The 20,370-nt window shown below is 36.7% G+C and overlaps 1 protein-coding gene across 1 annotated transcript in view; it reads left to right on the top strand.

Moving 5' to 3' along the window:
• The window catches only part of LOC127848151 (triple functional domain protein-like), a 336,129-nt gene that overhangs the window by 188,422 nt on the left and 127,337 nt on the right, over nucleotides 1-20,370 (top strand). Inside the window, 3 exon segments of the mRNA XM_052380451.1 lie at nucleotides 1,836-2,073; nucleotides 14,842-14,938; nucleotides 15,491-15,620. Coding sequence (XP_052236411.1) covers nucleotides 1,836-2,073; nucleotides 14,842-14,938; nucleotides 15,491-15,620 — 465 coding nt within the window.

Below are 20,370 nucleotides of genomic sequence, written 5' to 3'. Positions count from 1 at the left end.
TGCACAGGCTAATCTGGGATGACACTTTACGCACATGCATTAAGCCCAGTTTTCTCAGAACAAGGCTCGTATAAGCATATTCAAAAGGAGTGTAGGAGTCTCTCTTAGTGCAGTCCAGAAGTTGTGTTACCAGAGTGACTCGACAGTCTGAAAGTTTAGTAACAGCTCTTGGCATTTGCATAAACTGCCTCATTTAACATTATGTGCCATAAATTAGTTTTAACGTTTCACACAACATCAAGTTCTGATTGAAATTCTGATTCTAGAAAAAGTTTGTTGGAAAACATTCATGGTGGAGATCTAAATGATAATAATGCAGCAGTGCATACGTTTCTTGAGAATTATTTTTATTGTGCTTTGTGGTGTATAATGGCTTCAGAAAATGTATGTTTTATCTTGCGGAAAAATCCCGTTGTTTTGACATAAATTAGGAAATGTAGTTGTGCGTTTTTTTTCTGGTTAATACTATAAAATCTAGCATATAAATGTTTTAAACATTTATTTGCCAAGGTTTAACTTTTGGATATGTATACGGAGACAAACTAAGTGTTATTACCTATACAAATCTTTGGTATGTTTTTGGTTGAATAAATGGATCATAAGAAAACATATATGTCAGCAAAATTCACACATGAACAAGATTCCAGTATTTCAGAAAATAATTGGAGCATTGTGAAAAACAGATGCTATTTATTGCTCTGTGTGTGTCATTATATGAGCCTTGTTCTGAGAAAACTGGGCTTAATTCGTGTGCGTAAAGTGTCTTCCCAGATTAGCCTGTGCAGTCCGCACAGGCTAATCAGGGACTACACTTTCCACTTTAATGGTATTTTTAGTTTCAAGGAAGTCCCTCCTTACCAAAAATCAAGTTTAGGCGGAAAGTGTCGTCCCTGATTAGCCTTTGCAAACTGCACATGCTAATCTGGGATGACACTTTACGCACATGCATTTTGCCCAGTTTTATCATAACAAGACACATATTGTATGTCTTAAAAGTCAATTTTGTGAGGCTTTCTAAACAACAGTTAAATTGGGAAAGGGCAAATCCGGCAGCCAATTGTATAAACGATTGTATAAAGTATTTACTATGGTTAAATCGTTAATACAATTGGCTGCTGGTTGTGGTCATACCATATTGTATTTTCACTGCTGACCACTTCTATTACTCTGTTTCTCAATTTTCCACTGCATGTTTTAGTTCTGGTATTTGTTTATTTTTATGCCCCTGAAGGAGGGCATATAGTGATCGGACCATCCGTCTGTCTTTCCGTCACACTTTGCATTTAGGTTTCTGCTTTTAGGTTTCAAAAAATGCATAACTTCTATGTCCTTTCAGATAGCAACTTGATATTTGGCATGCATGTGTATCTCATGGAGCTGCACATTTTGAGTGGTGAAAGGTCAAGGTCATCCTTTAAGGTCAAAGGTCAAAAAACAAATGCAAGGAAAGTTATAAGCTTCAAAGGGAGATAATTATCTGTACCTACCAAATGATAAAAAACAATACATAAATCAAAGCGGCGCTGTAGGTGGCATTGTGTTTCTGGCAAACACATCTCTTGTTTCAGAATGACATTTCAACCTTCTGCACACGCAAGATTTGGGCATCTTTTACAAAATATTTCATGATGATAACCCTCTACCAATCAGATACACTCTTTGAAAATTTGAAGTCATTTAGAATATAAAATTAAATAAAAGACCTTTCTTGCTAGATTCAAGCCTTCATTTCCAACCCCAAGGTACTGATGAGCAGCAAACGGCATAAATTCTAAACAGGCTGCCAAAGACATTGCTATCCAATGCACTATCTAGTTCTTTGTATCTTCTTTCAGAATGATGTGACTATCGTCGTCGACGATTTTGCAGCTAGCAACAACTCTGAGCTCACCATTCACAGAGGTCAGCAGGTGGAGGTTATCGACCTGTCCCCAGGGCAACCAAACTGGTGCTACGTGCGCACGCTGCAGGGGGAGGGGCTTGAGCAAGGTCAAGGACTGGTCCCCACTGCATCACTTAAACCAATTCCCAGGCTGCTAGGACCAGGGTCAAGGTCTAGCCTTGAGTTTGAAGGTCAGTTGAGAGCTTTATGAAAGATTTAATTTTCTATGAAAGGGAGATCTTTGTCATTTTTCCTCTAACTGAATGAAATGGAAATGTATTTTATTCCCAAAATTTAAATGCATGAGCTCAATTATATTGAATTAATAATGCTTTACTTTTGTGCAACATTGTGTGTGGTGTCCGGGGCTTATTGCTTAGCATATTTCTGTATTTGTTGTAGACATTAAGATTGGTTAGGTTAGAAAAAAATATTCAAATTCACAATATTCATTATAAATTCTAAGAATTTATTTTCAAATATTGGCCCAGGCTTTTGTGCTTAGCATACATTTTGTCCTGGTCTTAGTATTAAGCATGAATTTTCTTCTGTTCTTAGTGCTTTGGCATGCATGAATTCTGTCTGTCATTGTGATTATTTTAAGTCATGCATTTGTGATTTGTCATAAATCATAACCTTCCAGTATTGCTGAACAGATCTGTATATTTATGCCCCCCTTAGAAGAAGAGGGGGTATATTGTTTTGCTCATGTCGGTCTGTCGGTCGGTCGGTCCATCCGTCCACCAGATGGTTTCAAGGTCACAGTGACTCGAAATAGTAAAATGGTTTCCAGATGATAACTAAAGAATGCTAAGGCCTAGGATCATGAAACTTGATCATGACTGGCAGATGATCCCTATTGATTTTCAGGTCACTAGGTCAAAGGTCAAGGTCACAGTGACTCAAAATAGTAAAATGGTTTCCGGATGATAACTCAAGAATGCTTACGCCTAGGATCATGAAACTTCATAGTTACATTGATCATGACTGGCAGATGACCCCTATTGATTTTCAGGTCACTAAGTCAAAGGTCAAGGTCACAGTGACTCGAAACAGTAAAATGGTTTCTGGATGATAACTCAAGAATGCTTACGTCTAGGATCATGAAACTTCATAGGTACATTGATAATGACTGGCAGATGACCCATATTGATTTTCCAGTCACTAGGTCAAAGGTACAGGTCACAGTGACTCAAAACAGGAAAATGGTTTCCTGATGATGACTCAAGAATGATTAGGCCTAGGATCGGATGATAACTCAAAAATGCTTACACCTAGGATCATGAAACTTCATAGGTACATTGATCATCACTGGCAGATGACCCCTATTGATTTTTAGGTCACTAGGTCAAAGGTCAAGGTCACAGTGACAAAACCGTATTCACACAATGGCTGCCACTACAACTGACAACCCATATGGTGGGCATGCATGTTTTACAAACAGCCCTTGTTAGCATTAAATTTGTCTATATGTCTTTGTAATAAGCATAAATTTTGCCTAGGATTTTGTACTAAGCAGTAATTATGCCTAGGTTTTTATAGTTAGCATAAATTATGGCTAGGTATGATAAATTTTGCCTAGGTTTTATAGTGCTCAGCTTAGGTTATATGTCATTGCAGTTAAAAGCTATTTATTTGAAAGCAGCTGATTTGGAGCCAATTTGAACCTTTTTGATAGCAATGGAACCATTATCTATAGGTCATGGCAGCAAATTGTGTCTGCTTTCTTCTTTACCGCTAGTGAAACAATCTCATTAACTTGTTTGATAACCCTTCTGTGCGGGAACATTTACAGCATCAAGAGTGCCAAATTGAAGTTTAATTATCCAATTTAACAACCAATCTTTCAGTTTGTTTATTGACTGGGAAACAATTTTGTAGGAACTCTCAACTTAGGGGAAAGATCTTCTATAAATTCTTTCAGATTAATATGTTATCTTCTCATCAGTGTTTAATAACAAATCATAGTTTGTGTTTGCTGAGTAAAAGTCTGTTAAAATTGTTGTGTACTCCTCGCTAATGCTAACAGGGGATTGATATCTACTTTAACCTTCTTACCAGCCAGTGCCCCATCCAGTGATCCCTAAAAAGCAATACCTTTTCAGAAATCCCTACCTAGTGATCCCTTCCTTGCAATCTCTATGCAATGATCCCTTAACCTGTTTGTTGGTCAGTGTTTACACCCTTAATTTCCACACTACATGAAGAGCATGCTGTTACATATAACGGTGCTTATTAGCATGAAGGTTATATGGAAAGGAATACGCTTGATTTTGAGGTCAACATGTCAAAGGTCATTGTTGAAATGGCTCTTAATATGAAATTTGTTTCTACATAGTGTCCAGATAGTGATGCTTTTACCCTTTCCCACTCAGAAGCAAAGTGAAATGGCTATGTGCAAACAGCATAAAACCAGAACAGCCTGCAAGTAACTCACAGGCTGTTCAGGTTTTAAGATGTTTGCAGCTCATCAGTATCTAAGGGTTGGAAATGAAGCCTTTAAAACTTGAATCTAGTACGAAAGGGTCTTTAATTAAATTTAACTGTCAAAGGGACTACAAACGCCTCAAAATATGTATCTAAGTGTTAAAGGGTTAATAACAGATCATAGTTTGTGTTTGTTGGTTTATACTCAGTAAATGTCATTTAAACATGTGGTAAACTCCTCCTTAATGGGGGATTAATATGTACTTTAAACGCCTTACCAGCCAGTGCCCCACCCAGTGATCCCTAAAATGCAATACTTTTTCAGACATCCCTACCTAGTGATGATCCCTTCCTTGCAATCTCTATGCAATGATCCCTTAACCTGTTTGTTGGTCAGTGTTTAGACCCTTAATTTCCACACTACATGAAGAGCATGCTGTTACATATAAATGTGCTTATTAGCATGAAGGTTATATGGGTGGAAAGGAATATGCTTGATTTTGAGGTCAACGGGTCAAAGGTCATTGTTGCATTGGCTTTTAACATGAAATGTGTTTCCACATAGGACTAGATAATGCTTTTACCTATGATGATCTACATTGGTATGCTGGTTAGTTGGAAACACATGCAATTACAAAATTATTTTTTTCTCCATTTACTATTTTGTTTTTGACCTGTTGTCTAGAGAACATTGAAATAATGATTTTATTTGGGATTAAAGAAAGAATCCTATTGATTCTGAGGTCAACCAGATCAAGGTCAAGGTTACAGAGGTATGAAAAATGCTTCCACGTGATATCTTAAGAACACTTACCACGGATCGTGCAAAATCGAGTTTGAGATAAATAGTTCAAAGGTCAAGTTCACATGAGCATGAATTTTAAAACAAAATCTTTTCATTTGGAAATTATTTTGACTTACAAGTTGGGCACATATGTTTTTAAAACATCTCTTCTTACACTGCATAAATCACTGCTGAGACCTAGCATGATCTATTCAAGAAATGAATGTTGATATAAGTTTAACCCTTTACCACTTTGATAGGTATTTTCACACATTTGTAGTCCTTTAGAAAGTTATATAGTTAATTTAAGACCTTGTTTATGTCACACGTACGGTTAGCGTGTGCTCTTTTCTTAATTGAGCAATTTGTTGTGGTACGTTAGTCCATGTTGTTTCCCCAAGTGCACAGGATAATGAAAGACTGTAAGTCAGAGCAACATAACTGTAGAACTTTATTGACACAAACAAACAGCAAGATGGCAATAGAGCAGAGGTGTTGAACAAATGTTATTAATTGTTAACAATACAAATTTTACAACTGCAAGTATAAAATATCTAAAACATCAAACTTTAGGGAATAACTCGCTTTTAGCAAGAGGTAACTGAAGAGGTATACAAATAATGTAACTATGTCATATTATAGACTATTAATTTTAATATATAAAATAAACACTAAATATTTAGACTTGCAAGTAGAATGAACAATTTAAATGCATACAATATACGGAACTTATATCACGTATATGTTTTTAAAATGTAAATCTTAATTATGATGCAAGAAAAATAGAAATTAAATAAATGTCTTACCTGTAAGTCAGAGCAACATAACTGTAAAACTTTATTGACACAAACAACAAGATGGCAATAGAGCAGAGGTACTGAACCCATGTGTGTATATCAGAGTTTATTTTCAGGTCCTACCGGCCTCTTCACGAAGTCTTTATGGTCCGACCTGCCCCTGTGACCTTTCAGGGGAAAAATATAAATTTTGAGCCAAAGAAGGTCAAATTTACCCCAGCTTCCCGGGTATTCACCAAAGTTATAATTTAGATCCAAATATACCAGTGCACGGTGGCCAATGAGACAGACCTTAATGTGCACTGGTAGTTGACAATTCAAAGACAAATTCTTGTCTGTACACAGCTCCACCAAAGGAGTGCAAGCAAGCAGCTCTGCCTTTATGGCCCCTCTCGCTGTCAACGGCCGTCGTCTTCATCCCCGAGACAGTTTCCCCAGTGCGTTGAGCGTACTGAGTACCGCTGTCCCGGGGTCCCTCAATAAGGCCACCCCCTCGAAGTTCCAGGCATGCTTCTATACCTCCCCAAGAAAGAAGCCTGTTCTGGTCCGCCCCGTATTTCCTCCACACTGGTTGTCTTTCTGTCCCACTATCCCCGTCCCTCTTCAGACGGGACCTCTGGCAGGTCCGGGTCAGCAAGCTCGCGACGATAGACAGCGGGTGACAAGTCCGCTGCATCTTGGAGAAGACAGCAATCCCAGCAGTGTTGAAGACGTCCGGCTCGAGGAAATGACATATAATATTAAACAAATATTCAATTGATCAAATAACTATAAAACTATTACTATAAAATATTCAAATATGCAAATGACTGCATATATAAATGCAAAACAATATAAAATCTTCAAATATGCAAATGACTGCATATATAAATGCAAAAACACTGTGAAACTTACTAGATTCAAGTTTTTAAGGCTTCATCTCCAAACTTTAGATACTGCCATTTTCACTTAGCCTCTAAGTGGGAAAGTGTTAAAGGATCCTTTTTGGTTTGAACATTTAAATGTGTTCTACTTAAATTATCTTTTTTGTGTCACTATTCTATTTGCAGAAAACTAAGACATTAATTGCTTCCCACAGGTTCATCATGATAGTAAAATATTTGTAAACTGTCTAAAAGGTTTGTCGAAGCCCAGAAAAGTTAGCGTGACAGACCTTTCAATACAATTACGAAGTGTTTATTAATACTATGGTAAAGAAATAAATACTTAAAAATAAATATTTAAATTGTTTGAGGTTTTAATTATATTTTGTTGCAAAATTCAATTTTCAACTATTACAAAGAAACTTAAACCTGTTTGGAATAAAAAGTCGAGAAATCAGTGTCTGATTTATGAGATAAACACTTGCATTTCTAAAGTCATCAAATTTGCACTTGTGCATTATTGCTAGATTGAGACATTTGCAACGATGTTAATCAAACTCTCATTTGCTTTTAAATGGCACCAGTGCTTACGATGCATTAGCCAAAGTGTTTAATAGTTTACTACACAGGCTTCCTCTGCTGATCTGTCTTTAGTTTATAACATGATTTTGCTGGTAAATGTGATCTTGATTGGATCTTTAATACTGCTCTGTAATGTAGTGAACATCATTTATTAGCTATTAGGTTTATTTGCAAAAAATTAATAATGCTTTTCGTTTGTTTCCTTTTGAAGATTATCATCCCAAGAAAAACATTCAATATTAATGATAAATGATTTAAACAAGATTTATGATAAAATTAATGTTTCAAACAAACAGAACTCAGCAGTGGTTGTTTAGTTCAGACCTAGCTTAAGATTGCTGGACCAATTCAAGGTTGAAGTTTGTATTTTATTCATTTGAGCCTCGCTTTGAAATGCAGTTGAGGAAAGTAGTGCCCTGGATTACCATGAGCAGTCGGCACAGGCTAATAAGCAACAACACTTTCAGCATAAAGTGGATTTTGATAATAAGAGACTTGCTTCATACGGAAAGTGTCATCGTTGATTAGCCTGTGCAGACAATACTTGACACACATTTCATTAACCCTTTGCATGCTGGGAAATTTGTCGTCTGCTAAAATGTCGTCTGCTGAATTTCTAAAATTAGCATTTTGTTCGTTTTTTTTCAAAGAATACTATCAGAATAGCAAACAGGTTGGATCCTGATGAGATGCCACGTTCTGTGGCATCTCATCTGGATCCAAACTGTTTGCAAAGGCCTTCAAAATTCGGTTCCAGCACTGAAAGAGTTAACCCTTGCTTTCTCAAGATCATTTATATTCCCACCTTCACGCCTGCCTTGCCTTTAAATACAGATGCACCTTTTCACATGGCATTTGTTCTGAAAATGTTTGTTGCTGCTTATGTTACAAAATGTTATTTTTTGCGCTTACCAATTCATATTTTATCATGTAAGGTAAATTCTGTCCCTTTTATTCATGATAATTATGTGAGTTCTTTTTCACTGTTGTATTCAAACAGTTTTTATCCAGTGTTCACTCAACTTGATAAAAATAAATTGCACCATAAACCTGGAAAATTCTCCGCTTTACTCACGCTTTTTCAATTACTGCCAAACTAGAATGCCAAATGTTTGTGTTAGGTGGTGTTGCAGATGAAAAACATGACAATTGTTTAAGACATTTCTAACTGTCTGACAGTTATTCCGACACGAACATAAATAACTATCACTGACCATTAAATACAACTTCCTACGCATTGCAAATGGTATTACAGGTAGATATATCATTTATTTTTTCGTTGATATTTGTGCCAACGAGAAACGTCATTACATTCATACTCTACAGGCGCCCAAGTTAGTGAAGCAATTTTTGAGACGTTTCGTGCCATCATGCAGGTAATGATGTCTTATTCTAGCGAAATTATGAAATAAAAGTGAACTTTACAGTATAATTTTTTCCATTTAAACGAGATTATTGACAACTTGTGCTTGCAATGTTTGCAAATCTCTTCTATCAGCTTGGCATTCCTACATGAAATTCACTATGTTCCCGCACATTGTTTTACATAGTATAATGTGACAACCGTAAACATCATTTGTTTATGCCCCCGTAATCATGATACAGAAGACATTATGTAATTCTCCTGACCCTCTGTCCGTCTGTCTCTCTGTGCATTAGAGACTAAGAAGATTTGTTCAAATATTTTGAAAGATGTAGACAGTTGTTGCTTATTACCATTCCTGATCCAACCCACCTGACCTTTAATTTGACCTTGACCTTGTCATAGAAATTGTGTACCCAGTACCAACTGTGGGCAACTCAGGGCTGGTCAAACACAGACTTTTGTTTTGTACCACATTTTAGACAGGGTCTTATGATATGTCTACAAACTCAAGAATATTTGATTAGATTTTAATCACATTAACATTTCTTCTGGAGCCAGACTCAAATGGTTAATCTACAGATTTGATCTTTTATTGTCATCATTTGTCAGGTTTCAACCTTTTCCAGAGGCGATATATAGTAGTAACTTAGTACTCCTGCACCTAGAATCATGGTACATCTCCCAGTATGAATAACGAATGCCATCTGGTTAAAAGAAATGAAATAAAACCTACATTACAAAAACCACATCAGCAAATTAAAGCCCACATTTTTACCTTTTCCAGAGCCAATTAAATGTTATGTTACCTGGGAATATGGTACATCTTTACTAGTTTAGTAAACGTTATGTCATCATGTTAAAAAAAACAATTGGAATAATATATAATAGCATCATATCTTAGGGCTCTTGTTGAATGCCATTGTTAGAGAATGATTTAAGTACTGGAATATGGTAACAGTCGAATTTGTACTGGCTTTTGTGAAGTTGGAAGCAACTGAAGGGCCCACTAGCTTAGCGGTTTCCCCCATAAGAAGCAAAGTGAAAACAGCATAAAACTTGAACAGCTTGCCAGTAACTCACAGGCTGCTCTGGTTTTATGCTGGTTGCAAAAGCCATTTTCACTTTGCTTCTTATGGGGGAAAAGTTTAACTGATTTGGATGATTAGACTGAAATACTGTTGAAGACTGAAATAAATAAACATTTGTCTCTGAAAATACAGAGCTGAAACTGTTTCCTAGACATTTTGGGAAACTTTTAAGGTTGATGTCATGAAAAAGATCAAATGGAAATCACTGAATACAAGCAACAAAGTACATATTAACGCACATAAATCCTTTATCAATGCCATGATGATGAATTTGGCAAAAATGGATACTCCAGTCTGATAGGGAAAAAATCATTCCTGGTTATGCAAAAAAATGTCTGCGAGTTATCATCCACCATCATCCTAGTTAATATGTCTGTCTGTATTAATGATGTTAACCACATATCTCACTATTTTGATCAGTGATTCCTTGATTTGTTCAACAGGCTTCAATAAAAGTAAGCACACACAAATCTTCACAGCAGTTTATAATCAGGATCCTGATGTGTCAGTGCCAGGTATGGATCCTTGCCAGTTGTTCATAATTGTGTCTTGTTCTGAGAAAACTGGGCTTAATTCATGTGCGTAAAGTGTCGTCCCAGATTAGCCTGTGCAGTCCGCACAGGCTGATCAGGGACGACACTTTCCGCTTTAATGTTATTTTTAGTTTCAAGGAAGTCCCTCCTTACCAAAAATCAAGTTTAGGCAGAAAGTGTCGTTCCTGATTAGCCTATGCGGACTGCACATGAATTAAGCCCAGTTTTCTCAGAACAAGACACAATTATGTGAGCCTTGCTCTGTGAAAATGGGGTTTAACCCTTGACCCCTTAGATATGTATTTTGAGGCATGTTTAGTCACTTAGAAAGTTACGTTTAATGAAATACCTTTCTTACTAGATTCAAGTTTTAAAAAGGCTTCATTTCCAAACCTTAGTCACTAATGAGCAGCAAACAGCTTTAAAAACCTGAACAGATAGCGAATTACAATGTACTCACAGACTGTTTTGGTTTTATGCTGTTTGCGCATAGCAATTTTCACTGTGCTTCTGAGTGAGCAAGGGTTAATGCAGGTGCATAAAGGGTCAAATCAGATTAGCCTGTGCAGTCTGCACAAGCTTATCAGAGCGAACATTTTCTGCCTAAACTTGATTTTTGCTAAGAAGAGACGTCTGTTGAAGGAAAAATACAGAGACTAATGGAGTCTTACAGAGGCTAATCTGGGATGCCACTTTGCTCACGTGCATAAAGCCCCGTTTTCCCAAAATGAGGCTCAAATCTGTTTTAAAGAATTAATTCTCTGCCTCAGCTTGTTATCCCCCACCATAGGCGGAGGGATTTTGTTTTGGCGTTGTCCCTCCGTCTTTCCGTCCGTCCGGAGCCATATCTTGGAAGTGCTTTGGGGGATTTCATTGAAACTTGGTAGGAGTATATATATGGATAAGAGGATGATGCACGCCAAATGGCATTGTACACCATCTGTAAATAACGGACTTATGGCCCTTTGTATCTTGAATAAATGCTTTTTTGAGTGTCAAATATAACCCTTTTATGTCCAGAAGCATATTGGCGGGGGATATCAATTCAACGAATTTGCTTGTTTTTGTTGTAAATTTATGCCACCATTTCTTAATTAAAGCCATCTCAAGACTCGCAGAATATAAGATACAGATATAAAATAGTCATATATAAATAAGCCCGGCTCTGTGAAAAGGGGGTTTAATGCATTAGGTGTTGCCCCAGAATAGCCTTTGCAGTCCACACGGACTTATAAGGGACGACACTTTTCGCCTTAACTTGATTTTTCTAACAAGAGACTTTCTGTATAATTAAACTAACTTTAAAACTTTAATCTATTAAAAAGGTGTATAATTTTAATTGATTACTTCAGGACTACAAACAAGTCAAAATGCATATCTGATTTGTAAATGGTTAAATGTATAAGTGTCCCAGAAAATGTCCAAATTACCGGGGTGATCATATTCTAAATGCATGACAGTGTAATCCCTGCGTTAGTACAACTGTCTTGAAGTTCATTGGGGGTCAATAATATGCTATTAACATGCTAAGAACAGATGCTATGACCTCATGAAACGATCACTATCACATGTTTATTATTCAAGTTTCTCTGTCTGGGAGTGACATGCAAGTATTTGCACTCAAAATTACTTAACCCTTAGCATGCTGGGAAATTTGTCGTCTGCTAAAATGTCGTCTGCTGAATTTCTAAAATTAGGATTTGCTTTGATTTTTTTCAAAGAATACTATCAGAATAGCAAACAGTTTAAATCCTGATGAGACGCCAGGTTCTGTGGCGTCTCATCTGGATTCAAACTGTTTGCAAAGGCCTTCAAAATTCGGATCCAGCACTGAAAGAGATATAGAGAGTATATTTGCTGGATTTGGTGGAATTTGGATTTTAATACACAAGTAATCATAGAAAATATTTTTGTTTGTATGATCACAGGTGAATTGAAATCCATACAAAGAATCCAACAAACTTACTTCTTATTTTATGCGTACAAATGATTATTTTCGTATTTAAACTGGAGAATAACCCTTAAATAATGACGTAATGACATAAAACAACAACATCATTTCACAGTAAAAAAGTGAAAATTATCGATAATTTTCACTGTTAATTTTCACTGACACAGGGAATTATCAGTCTTTAAATTCACTAGTATTTCTCTATAAACCACCAGAAAGCATAAAATAATAGCAGCTAATCATCGCAATACAGAACCATCCTCACCTTGTCATCATAAGAGGGGTACATAATATTCAGCTTTTCTATGGTGTTATTGCAGTTATTTGAGTGTTAATTGAAAGCATATTATTTGGGCCGTGCTGTGTGAATAGGGGTTTTAATGCATGTGAGTTAAGTGTTGTCCCAAATTAGCCTGTGCATTGCGTTAGACTGGAAACGGGTTAACATTGACTGTTACAAACTGATAAAGGGTTAACATTGACTGTTTTTCAGACTGGTTGAGTGTTAGCAGTGACTGTTTCAGACTGGTTAAGGGTTAATATTGACTGCTTCAGACTGGTAAAGGGTTAACATTGACTGTTTCAGACTGGTAAAGGTATAACATTGACTGCTTCAGACTGGTTGAGTGTTAGCATTGACTGTTTCAGACTGGTTAAGGGTTAATATTGACTATTTTAGACTGGTATATGGTTGACATTGACTGTTTTAGACTGGTCAAGGGTTAACATTTTCGAATTCAGACTGGTCAAGGGTTAACATTGACTGTTTCAGACTGGTAATGGGTTAACATTGACTGTTTCAGACTGGTAATGGGTTAACATTGACTGTTTCAGACTGGTTAAGGGTTAACATTGACTGTTTCAGACTGGTATAGGGTAAATATTGACCGTTTCAGACTGATCAAGGATTAACATTGATTGTTTCAGATTGGTAACGGGTTAATATTGACTGTTTAAAACTGGTTAAGGGTTAATATTGACTGTTTCAGACTGGTAAAGGGTTAACATTGACTGTTTCAGACTGGTAAAGGATTAACATTGACTGTTTCAGACTGGTAAAGGTATACATTGACTGTTTCAGACTGGTTGAGTGTTAGCATTGACTGTTTTAGACTGGTATATGGTTGACATTGACTTTTTTAGACTGGTCAAGGGTTAACATTTTCTGTTTCAGACTGGTCAAGGGTTAACATTGACTGTTTCAGACTGGTAACGGGTTAACATTGACTGTTTCTGACTGGTAAAGGGTTAATATTGACTGTTTCAGACTGGTAAAGGGTAAATATTGACTGTTTCAGACTGATCAAGGGTTGACATTGATTGTTTCAGACTGGCAACAGGTTAGTATTGACTGTTTTAAACTGGTAAAGGTATAACATTGACTGTTTCAGACTGGTAAAGGTATAACATTGACTGTTTCAGACTGGTTGAGTGTTAGCATTGACTGTTTCAAACTGGTAAAGGGTTAACATTGACTGTTTTAGACTGGTCAAGGGTTAACATTGACTGTTTCAGACTGGTAAAGGGTTAACATTGACTGTTTCAGACTGGTAAAGGGTTAACATTGACTGTTTCAGACTGGTTAAGGGTTCACATTCATTGTTTCAGACTGGTTAAAGGGTTAACATTGACTGTTTCAGACTGGTAAAGGGTTCACATTCATTGTTTCTGATTGGTAAAGGTATAACATTGATTATTACCTGATGTCTTATATAAATGATAATTTTTTTATTTTTTGCTATTTCCTCGTCGAAAAAGACATTTGCAATGTTTTAAACTGTTACCGGTGAATATCGAACTGTTGACCGGTCAACAGTTTTAACTGTTGCCCGCTGGAATAATGACGTCATTTCGTCGAAAAAATGACGTCATTTTACAGTTAAACAGTCAAAATTATTTATTTTATCGATTATTGTTGTGTGTAAATCAAAATTTAGTTTGCTGTTATTTCTATGTTGGAAATTTGATCAGGTAATAAAACACTTATTTCATGGATGCTTGGTGAACAGTCAAAACTGTTGTCCCTCGGTATCAGGACTGACATTTGGAACTGTTGCCCTCGGCCATTTGGCCTCGGGCAACAGTACCAAAGTCATCCCTGATACCTTGGGAAACAGTTTTGACTGTTCAACGCGCATCCATGAAATAAGTGTATACTGTTACAGACTAGTAAAGGGTTCACATACATTGTTTCAGACTGGTAAAGGTATAACATTGACTGTTTCAGACTGGTTGAGTGTTAGCATTGACTGTTTCAGACTGGTAAAGGGTTAACATTGTCTGTTTCAGATTGGTTAAGGTATAACATTGACTGTTTCAGACTGATAAAGGTATAACATTGACTGTTTCAGACTGGTAAAGGGTTAATACTGACTGATTCAGACTGGTAAAGGGTTAACAAAGACTGTTTCAGACTGGTAAAGGTGTAACATTGACTGTTTCAGACTGGTAAAGTAATAACATTGACTTTTTCAGACTGGTAAATGTATAACATTGACTGTTTCAGACTGGTAAAGGTATAACATTGACTGTTTCAGACTGGTAAAGGTATAACATTGACTGTTTCAGACTCGCCCGAGGCCAGTCCTAGCTCCTCACACAGCAGTCTGCAGCACAACCAGTCATCCCCGGTCATCAAGAGAAGGAGTAGCAGCAGCAGCTTCAGGTAGCTACACTTCCATGCTGGCTTGTTTCCATGGTGATCCATGGTGATCACACGCTCTGGCACTTGAGTCAGACATCTGTCAATTAGATATGGGTACCAACATTAATGCAAAATTGGCAGACGGGAAAACATTTTGATTTTTAGCCTCACCCTGGGATAGAGATCAGGAATGACACTTTCCGCTTTTATATTTTTGTTTAAAGGAATTTTCTTCCTAGCAAAAATCCATTTAGGGCGGAAAGTGTCTTCCCTAATAAACCTGTGAATACTGCACAGACTAATCTGGGACAATGCAGTACATACATGCATTAAGCCCTATTTTCCTAGATCGCAGCTAAATTGCGCGTCTGCACAGTCTTTCAAGGAACTATCCTGTCTGCCAATGAGACCCTACAATCTTTCTATATTTCTATATAGTGCAATGCCTAGCTCCTGACCAGACTGTTGGCATGCCTATGCTAGTGTGGAGCTACACTGGGCGTGGTCTGGAGCTACACTGGGCGCATAAGACTATTTTTGATGTGGCTAGAAAACCATTATATTTCCTTTCAGAAAATGGCTAACAAATCCAGTACGTAAGCTGAGTACCAACAAATTGGAAAAGGGAAACGTCTCAAATCTGGAGGTTCAGCGAGGGGAACACTTTGAGCGCCGAAACATGCGACCTCTTGGGGCACACAAGGTCTGTCAGTTTGATAGAATGGGTTTCCTCCTTGCAACTCACGTTTCTAACATTATGTACGAATTCATTATGTTCATTCTTCTATATTAAGAATGAATATTTGAGCATATGGATATAGATTGTGAATTAAGAGAAGAGTAATATTTTATTGTTTACTGCATGCTGTCCTGATTTTGAATGGAAATCGTCAGTGATTAAAAACTGGTAATTTGAGGTTTCAAGCTGATAAATAAAACAGTGAACTGTTTTCCTGTAAAATTACTTTTAATGATATCATGTCTTTATCATACCAGTGAAAGCATACTGTTTAACCCTTTTAAAATTTCAGGCACTATGGAGAGAATTAAGTAAACAGAAAAAAGTTTGGTTTGAGATGATTATCAATTTCACATCACTCGTGCTCTTAAAAAATAAAGAATAATATCACTGTTTAGATCTTGAATTCAAATTGATAATCTACACAATTCAGTAAATATTTTCTATTGAATATACATTTGCAAAATAAATTTAAAATATTTCTGAAAATAATTTTTGTGTGCAAAAATTACATTTTTAAAATATGTTTTAAGACATTTTAATGAAACTTGCATTTGAAACAAATGATTATTTAAATCAACGCTTCATATTAAAAGCAATTAATTGTAATATGCTTAACAGAAACCTTACAAGTAGATAATGTTGCAAAAAAAACATTACTAAACAATGCTTTACAGGTAACATTTATTTGCAGAAAATGCTTAAGCGAAATACAAGTTTTGAAAATTTTATTAGTCCCCTACCGGTTTCACCGAAGGGGACTTATGGTTTTGTCTCCGTCCGTCCGTCCGTCACACTTGTCTGGATCCTGCTATAGCTTTAAAAGTTCTTAATATTTTTTCATGAAACTTCCTACGTCAAAAATTCTGGGTGCTATGGCAAATAGACTAGAAATACTGCTGAAAACGGTGTTTTTTTTCTGGATCCTGCGATAACTTTAAAAGTTCTTAATATTTTTTCATGAAACATAAAACGTAGATAGATGGAAATACGGACATTATGCACGTCATTTCATTTTGTTCATACGTCAAAAATTATGGTTGCTATGGCAACAAATAGACTAGAAATACTGCTGAAAATGGTGGTTTTCTGGATCCTGTGATAACTTTAAAAGTTCTTAACATTTTTTCATGAAACTTGGAACATGGATAGATGGCAATATGGACATTATGCACGTCATTTCATTTTGTTCCTACGTCTAAAATTCTGGTTGCTATTGCAACAAATTGGCTAGAAATACTGCTGAAAATGGTGGTTTTCTGGATCCTGCGATAACTTTAAAAGTTCTTAATATTTTTTCATGAAACTTGGAACATGGATAGATGGCAATATGGACATTATGCACGTCATTTCATTTTGTTCCTATGTCAAAAATTCTGGTTGCTATGGCAACAAATAGACTAGAAATACTGCTGAAAATGGTGGTTTTCTGGATCCTGCCATAACTTTAAAAGTTCTTAATATTTTTTTATGAAACTTGGAACATGGATAGATGGCAATATAGACATTATGCACGTCATTTCATTTTGTTCCTACGTCTAAAATTCTGGTTGCTATGGCAACAAATAGGCTAGAAATACTGCTGAAAATGGTGGTTTTCTGGATCCTGCGATAACTTTAAAAGTTCTTAATATTTTTTCATGAAACTTCGAACATGGATAGATGGCAATATGGACATTATGCACGCCATTTCATTTTTTTCCTACGTCAAAAATTCTGGTTGCTATGGCAACAAATAAAAAAATATTCTGAAAATGGTGGAATTTCTGACAATGGTGGAGCCGGTAGGGGACTTTTATTGCTTGGCAATAGTCTTGTTAAATCATGTGCTTGCAAACTAATCCTACATTAATACATGTTATCATTTCTAGCTTCCAACACTAAAAGAGAAGAGAGAAGTGAGCCGTGCTCTGTGAAAAGTTTTTTTTATGCATTTGCATAAAGTGTCGTCCCAGATTAGCCTGTGCAGACCACACAGGCTAATCAGGGATGACACTTTCCGCCGAAACTGGATTTTTGATAAGAAGAGACTTTCTTTAAACAGAAAATATTGGAAAGTGTCGTCCCTGATTAGCCAGTGCGGACTGCATAGGCTAATCTGGGACAACACTTTGCGCACATGCATTAAACCCCATTTTCTCAGAGTACGGCTCAAATAGATGATTCATTTGATCAAGTTCACAATATACCAATATATTTCCTACACAAATTCAATGTAAAAGCAATAACTTCAACAAAAAATAAAGTCAAACGTTTGCGCATAGAGACCCCCATAACCATACCTTTTCTTAAAGAGCATTCCAAGCCGCAATGATTTAGACAATAAAGAAGGGGGGGTCATGCGTTATGCAAGAAAGAACTCGATGCGAATCAGCGGTCACTGTTTTACAGCCATCTATTTACCGGTTCGTACCAGTGGATGAGGGTTTCCCGCCAACTGTCAAAGTCTCATGTAGTCTCCAACCTTCAAGCAAATGAGTGAATTTCTGTTAAACATCAATGTTTTCCCTACCAGATGCACAAAGAAACATTCTAAAATAAAGTCATGGCAAGTGCCCACACAGAGAATTGTGTCTTCTTATAAATGATGTTCAGGTTTTTAAAGAGTATAGCATTCCACTCCAAAAAGATTTAGTATATTGTAACCTCAATATCATGCTGAAAAGTTGAACAAAGTAAAACTATCCTTAAGTTTCATGAGAGGTAATAGTGTCAGTAACATTCAATTTCAACTCATGGGGTTATCTTTCTTGGTTGTACTGTTGTACAATTTGGTGCCGTCTTGAATGACAAGAATTCAGTTAAGATCTGAAAATTCTAGGACCAGAACAAACTTTTTTTCATTATTTGTTTCTAGAGGACATTATTCATTACAATTATATTTGTGGTTGAAAAATACTTGTTGTATGACAGGTATTAATGTGCTTAATGATGTGCTAACAGATATCTTTTTGTCCTCTACCTGGTTTGCGTCTGTCAGTCTGTCTGTCTGTCTGTCTGTCCGTCACACGCCAATGCAGTTGTGTTCTTCAACAAAACTAAGGGGAGTAAACCTGTTTTGAATAAATTATTTATTGATGACATTGTCTCCCTTTGTTATTCATGTATTAAGAGAAGTAACTCCAGCAATCTTTGCCATGGAGGACAATTTATAAGAGGATTATCTTTTAGCCATCTCTGCATCCCATTATGTGTTGAAATTAACTGGAAGATGCCTGTATCAGCCATTGTCTGATGGCATTTATAGTATACGGTCGTTTGGAATATGTACTTTCAGTTAATGTATTCACATAAACTGAGAAAAGAACTAATCTGAAAAATGGCGGCCCATTCATAAATCACATTGAACAAGGACGGTCACATATGTAACAGCATCGCATGTCACAAAACATAGCCGCTTTAGCTATCTTTCCAATTGCGTCAGAGACGGCAGAAACATTATCTGCGTTTCATTTATAGGCATTTCTCAGGGACACCAGAAATCAATACGGAAGCAACTCTCATTCACTAGGCAGGCATGGATGGATATCCAATAGTGTAGTTGGTATTCATTTTGTCTCTTCTCTCTCAGTAGGCATATATTGACTTAGGCCCAACAAATCTGAAGGCTGTTTATAGAATGTGGTGGTGGATGTTATCTCTTGGCTTTTGGGAGGAAGACATTGGGGGACTTTTGTGTGCATGCAGGGGAGAGCACTTGGAGGGGGATGTGCATGCAAGGGAGAGCACTTGAAGGAGGGGGGGGGGGTTGTGTGCATGCAGGGGAGAGCACTTGGGGGGGGGGATGTGCATGCAAGGGAGAGCACTTGAAGGAGGGGGGGGGTTGTGTGCATGCAGGGGAGAGCACTTTGGGGGTGGGGGGGCAAAAGAAAAAAGAAGACTACTGGGAGTCAGAAAATATAGAAAACATGCAGATAATGGGGATGATTGTTTTAAAATGAGAGGAGAATTTGTTTTCAAATCAGAGAAATGATACATTCAGATTTCCTTCTATTGCTTTTATCATTTTTGACATTGTAAACTATATAGGGCAAAATGTGCATGATTATACACCATGGCACGTGTAAACATAAAAAAAATAAGTAGCTGTCATTCTTAAAATTTTCTTCTTTTTTATTGTGAAATTTTTATATTGGCAGTATGAAATTTTGTCTGTATTTTTTTTTTCAATAAAATACCATCAAATTGCATCAGGCAGTACTTCCCCGTCATTAAAGGTAGAAACTGAAGCCATAATACTGTTAAAAAAGAACATTATAATTGTCCCCAATCGTTCCGGAAAAATGTAGGCTGTCAAGTTTTCCGGTGCCCCACTTTCTCCACAAGTCATTAATTCTTGAGGAATGATTTTAGGACAGTGGGCCACAATTTCAGGAAATTGGCCAGAGGGCTTGTTGCTGATTGGGTTGTTAATAATCACAAGACATATATGACTAGTTCTGATTGGTTAAGAGACTAAGGACAGAAAGAGCAGACTAAGGACAGAAAGAGCAGTTAAAAATCACACTGTAAGTCCATATATGTGATGAATGTTACCACAAACTGCATGAGCATGCAAAAAAAGTTCAATGAAAGGTCTAAGAATATGCTTAGTGTTACATTTTAAATATTCTTCGTCATAAGCACTTTACTTATTTAACACTTTCCCCCATAAGAAGCAAAGTGAAAATGGCTTTTGCAACCAGCATCAAACCATAACAGCCTGCAAGTAACT

This window comes from Dreissena polymorpha, chromosome 10 (genome assembly GCF_020536995.1).
Source record: "Dreissena polymorpha isolate Duluth1 chromosome 10, UMN_Dpol_1.0, whole genome shotgun sequence".
Lineage (NCBI taxonomy): Eukaryota > Metazoa > Mollusca > Bivalvia > Myida > Dreissenidae > Dreissena > Dreissena polymorpha.
The sequence above is the reverse complement of the archived record's forward strand: the minus strand, read 5'-3'. Positions and strand labels throughout refer to the sequence as shown.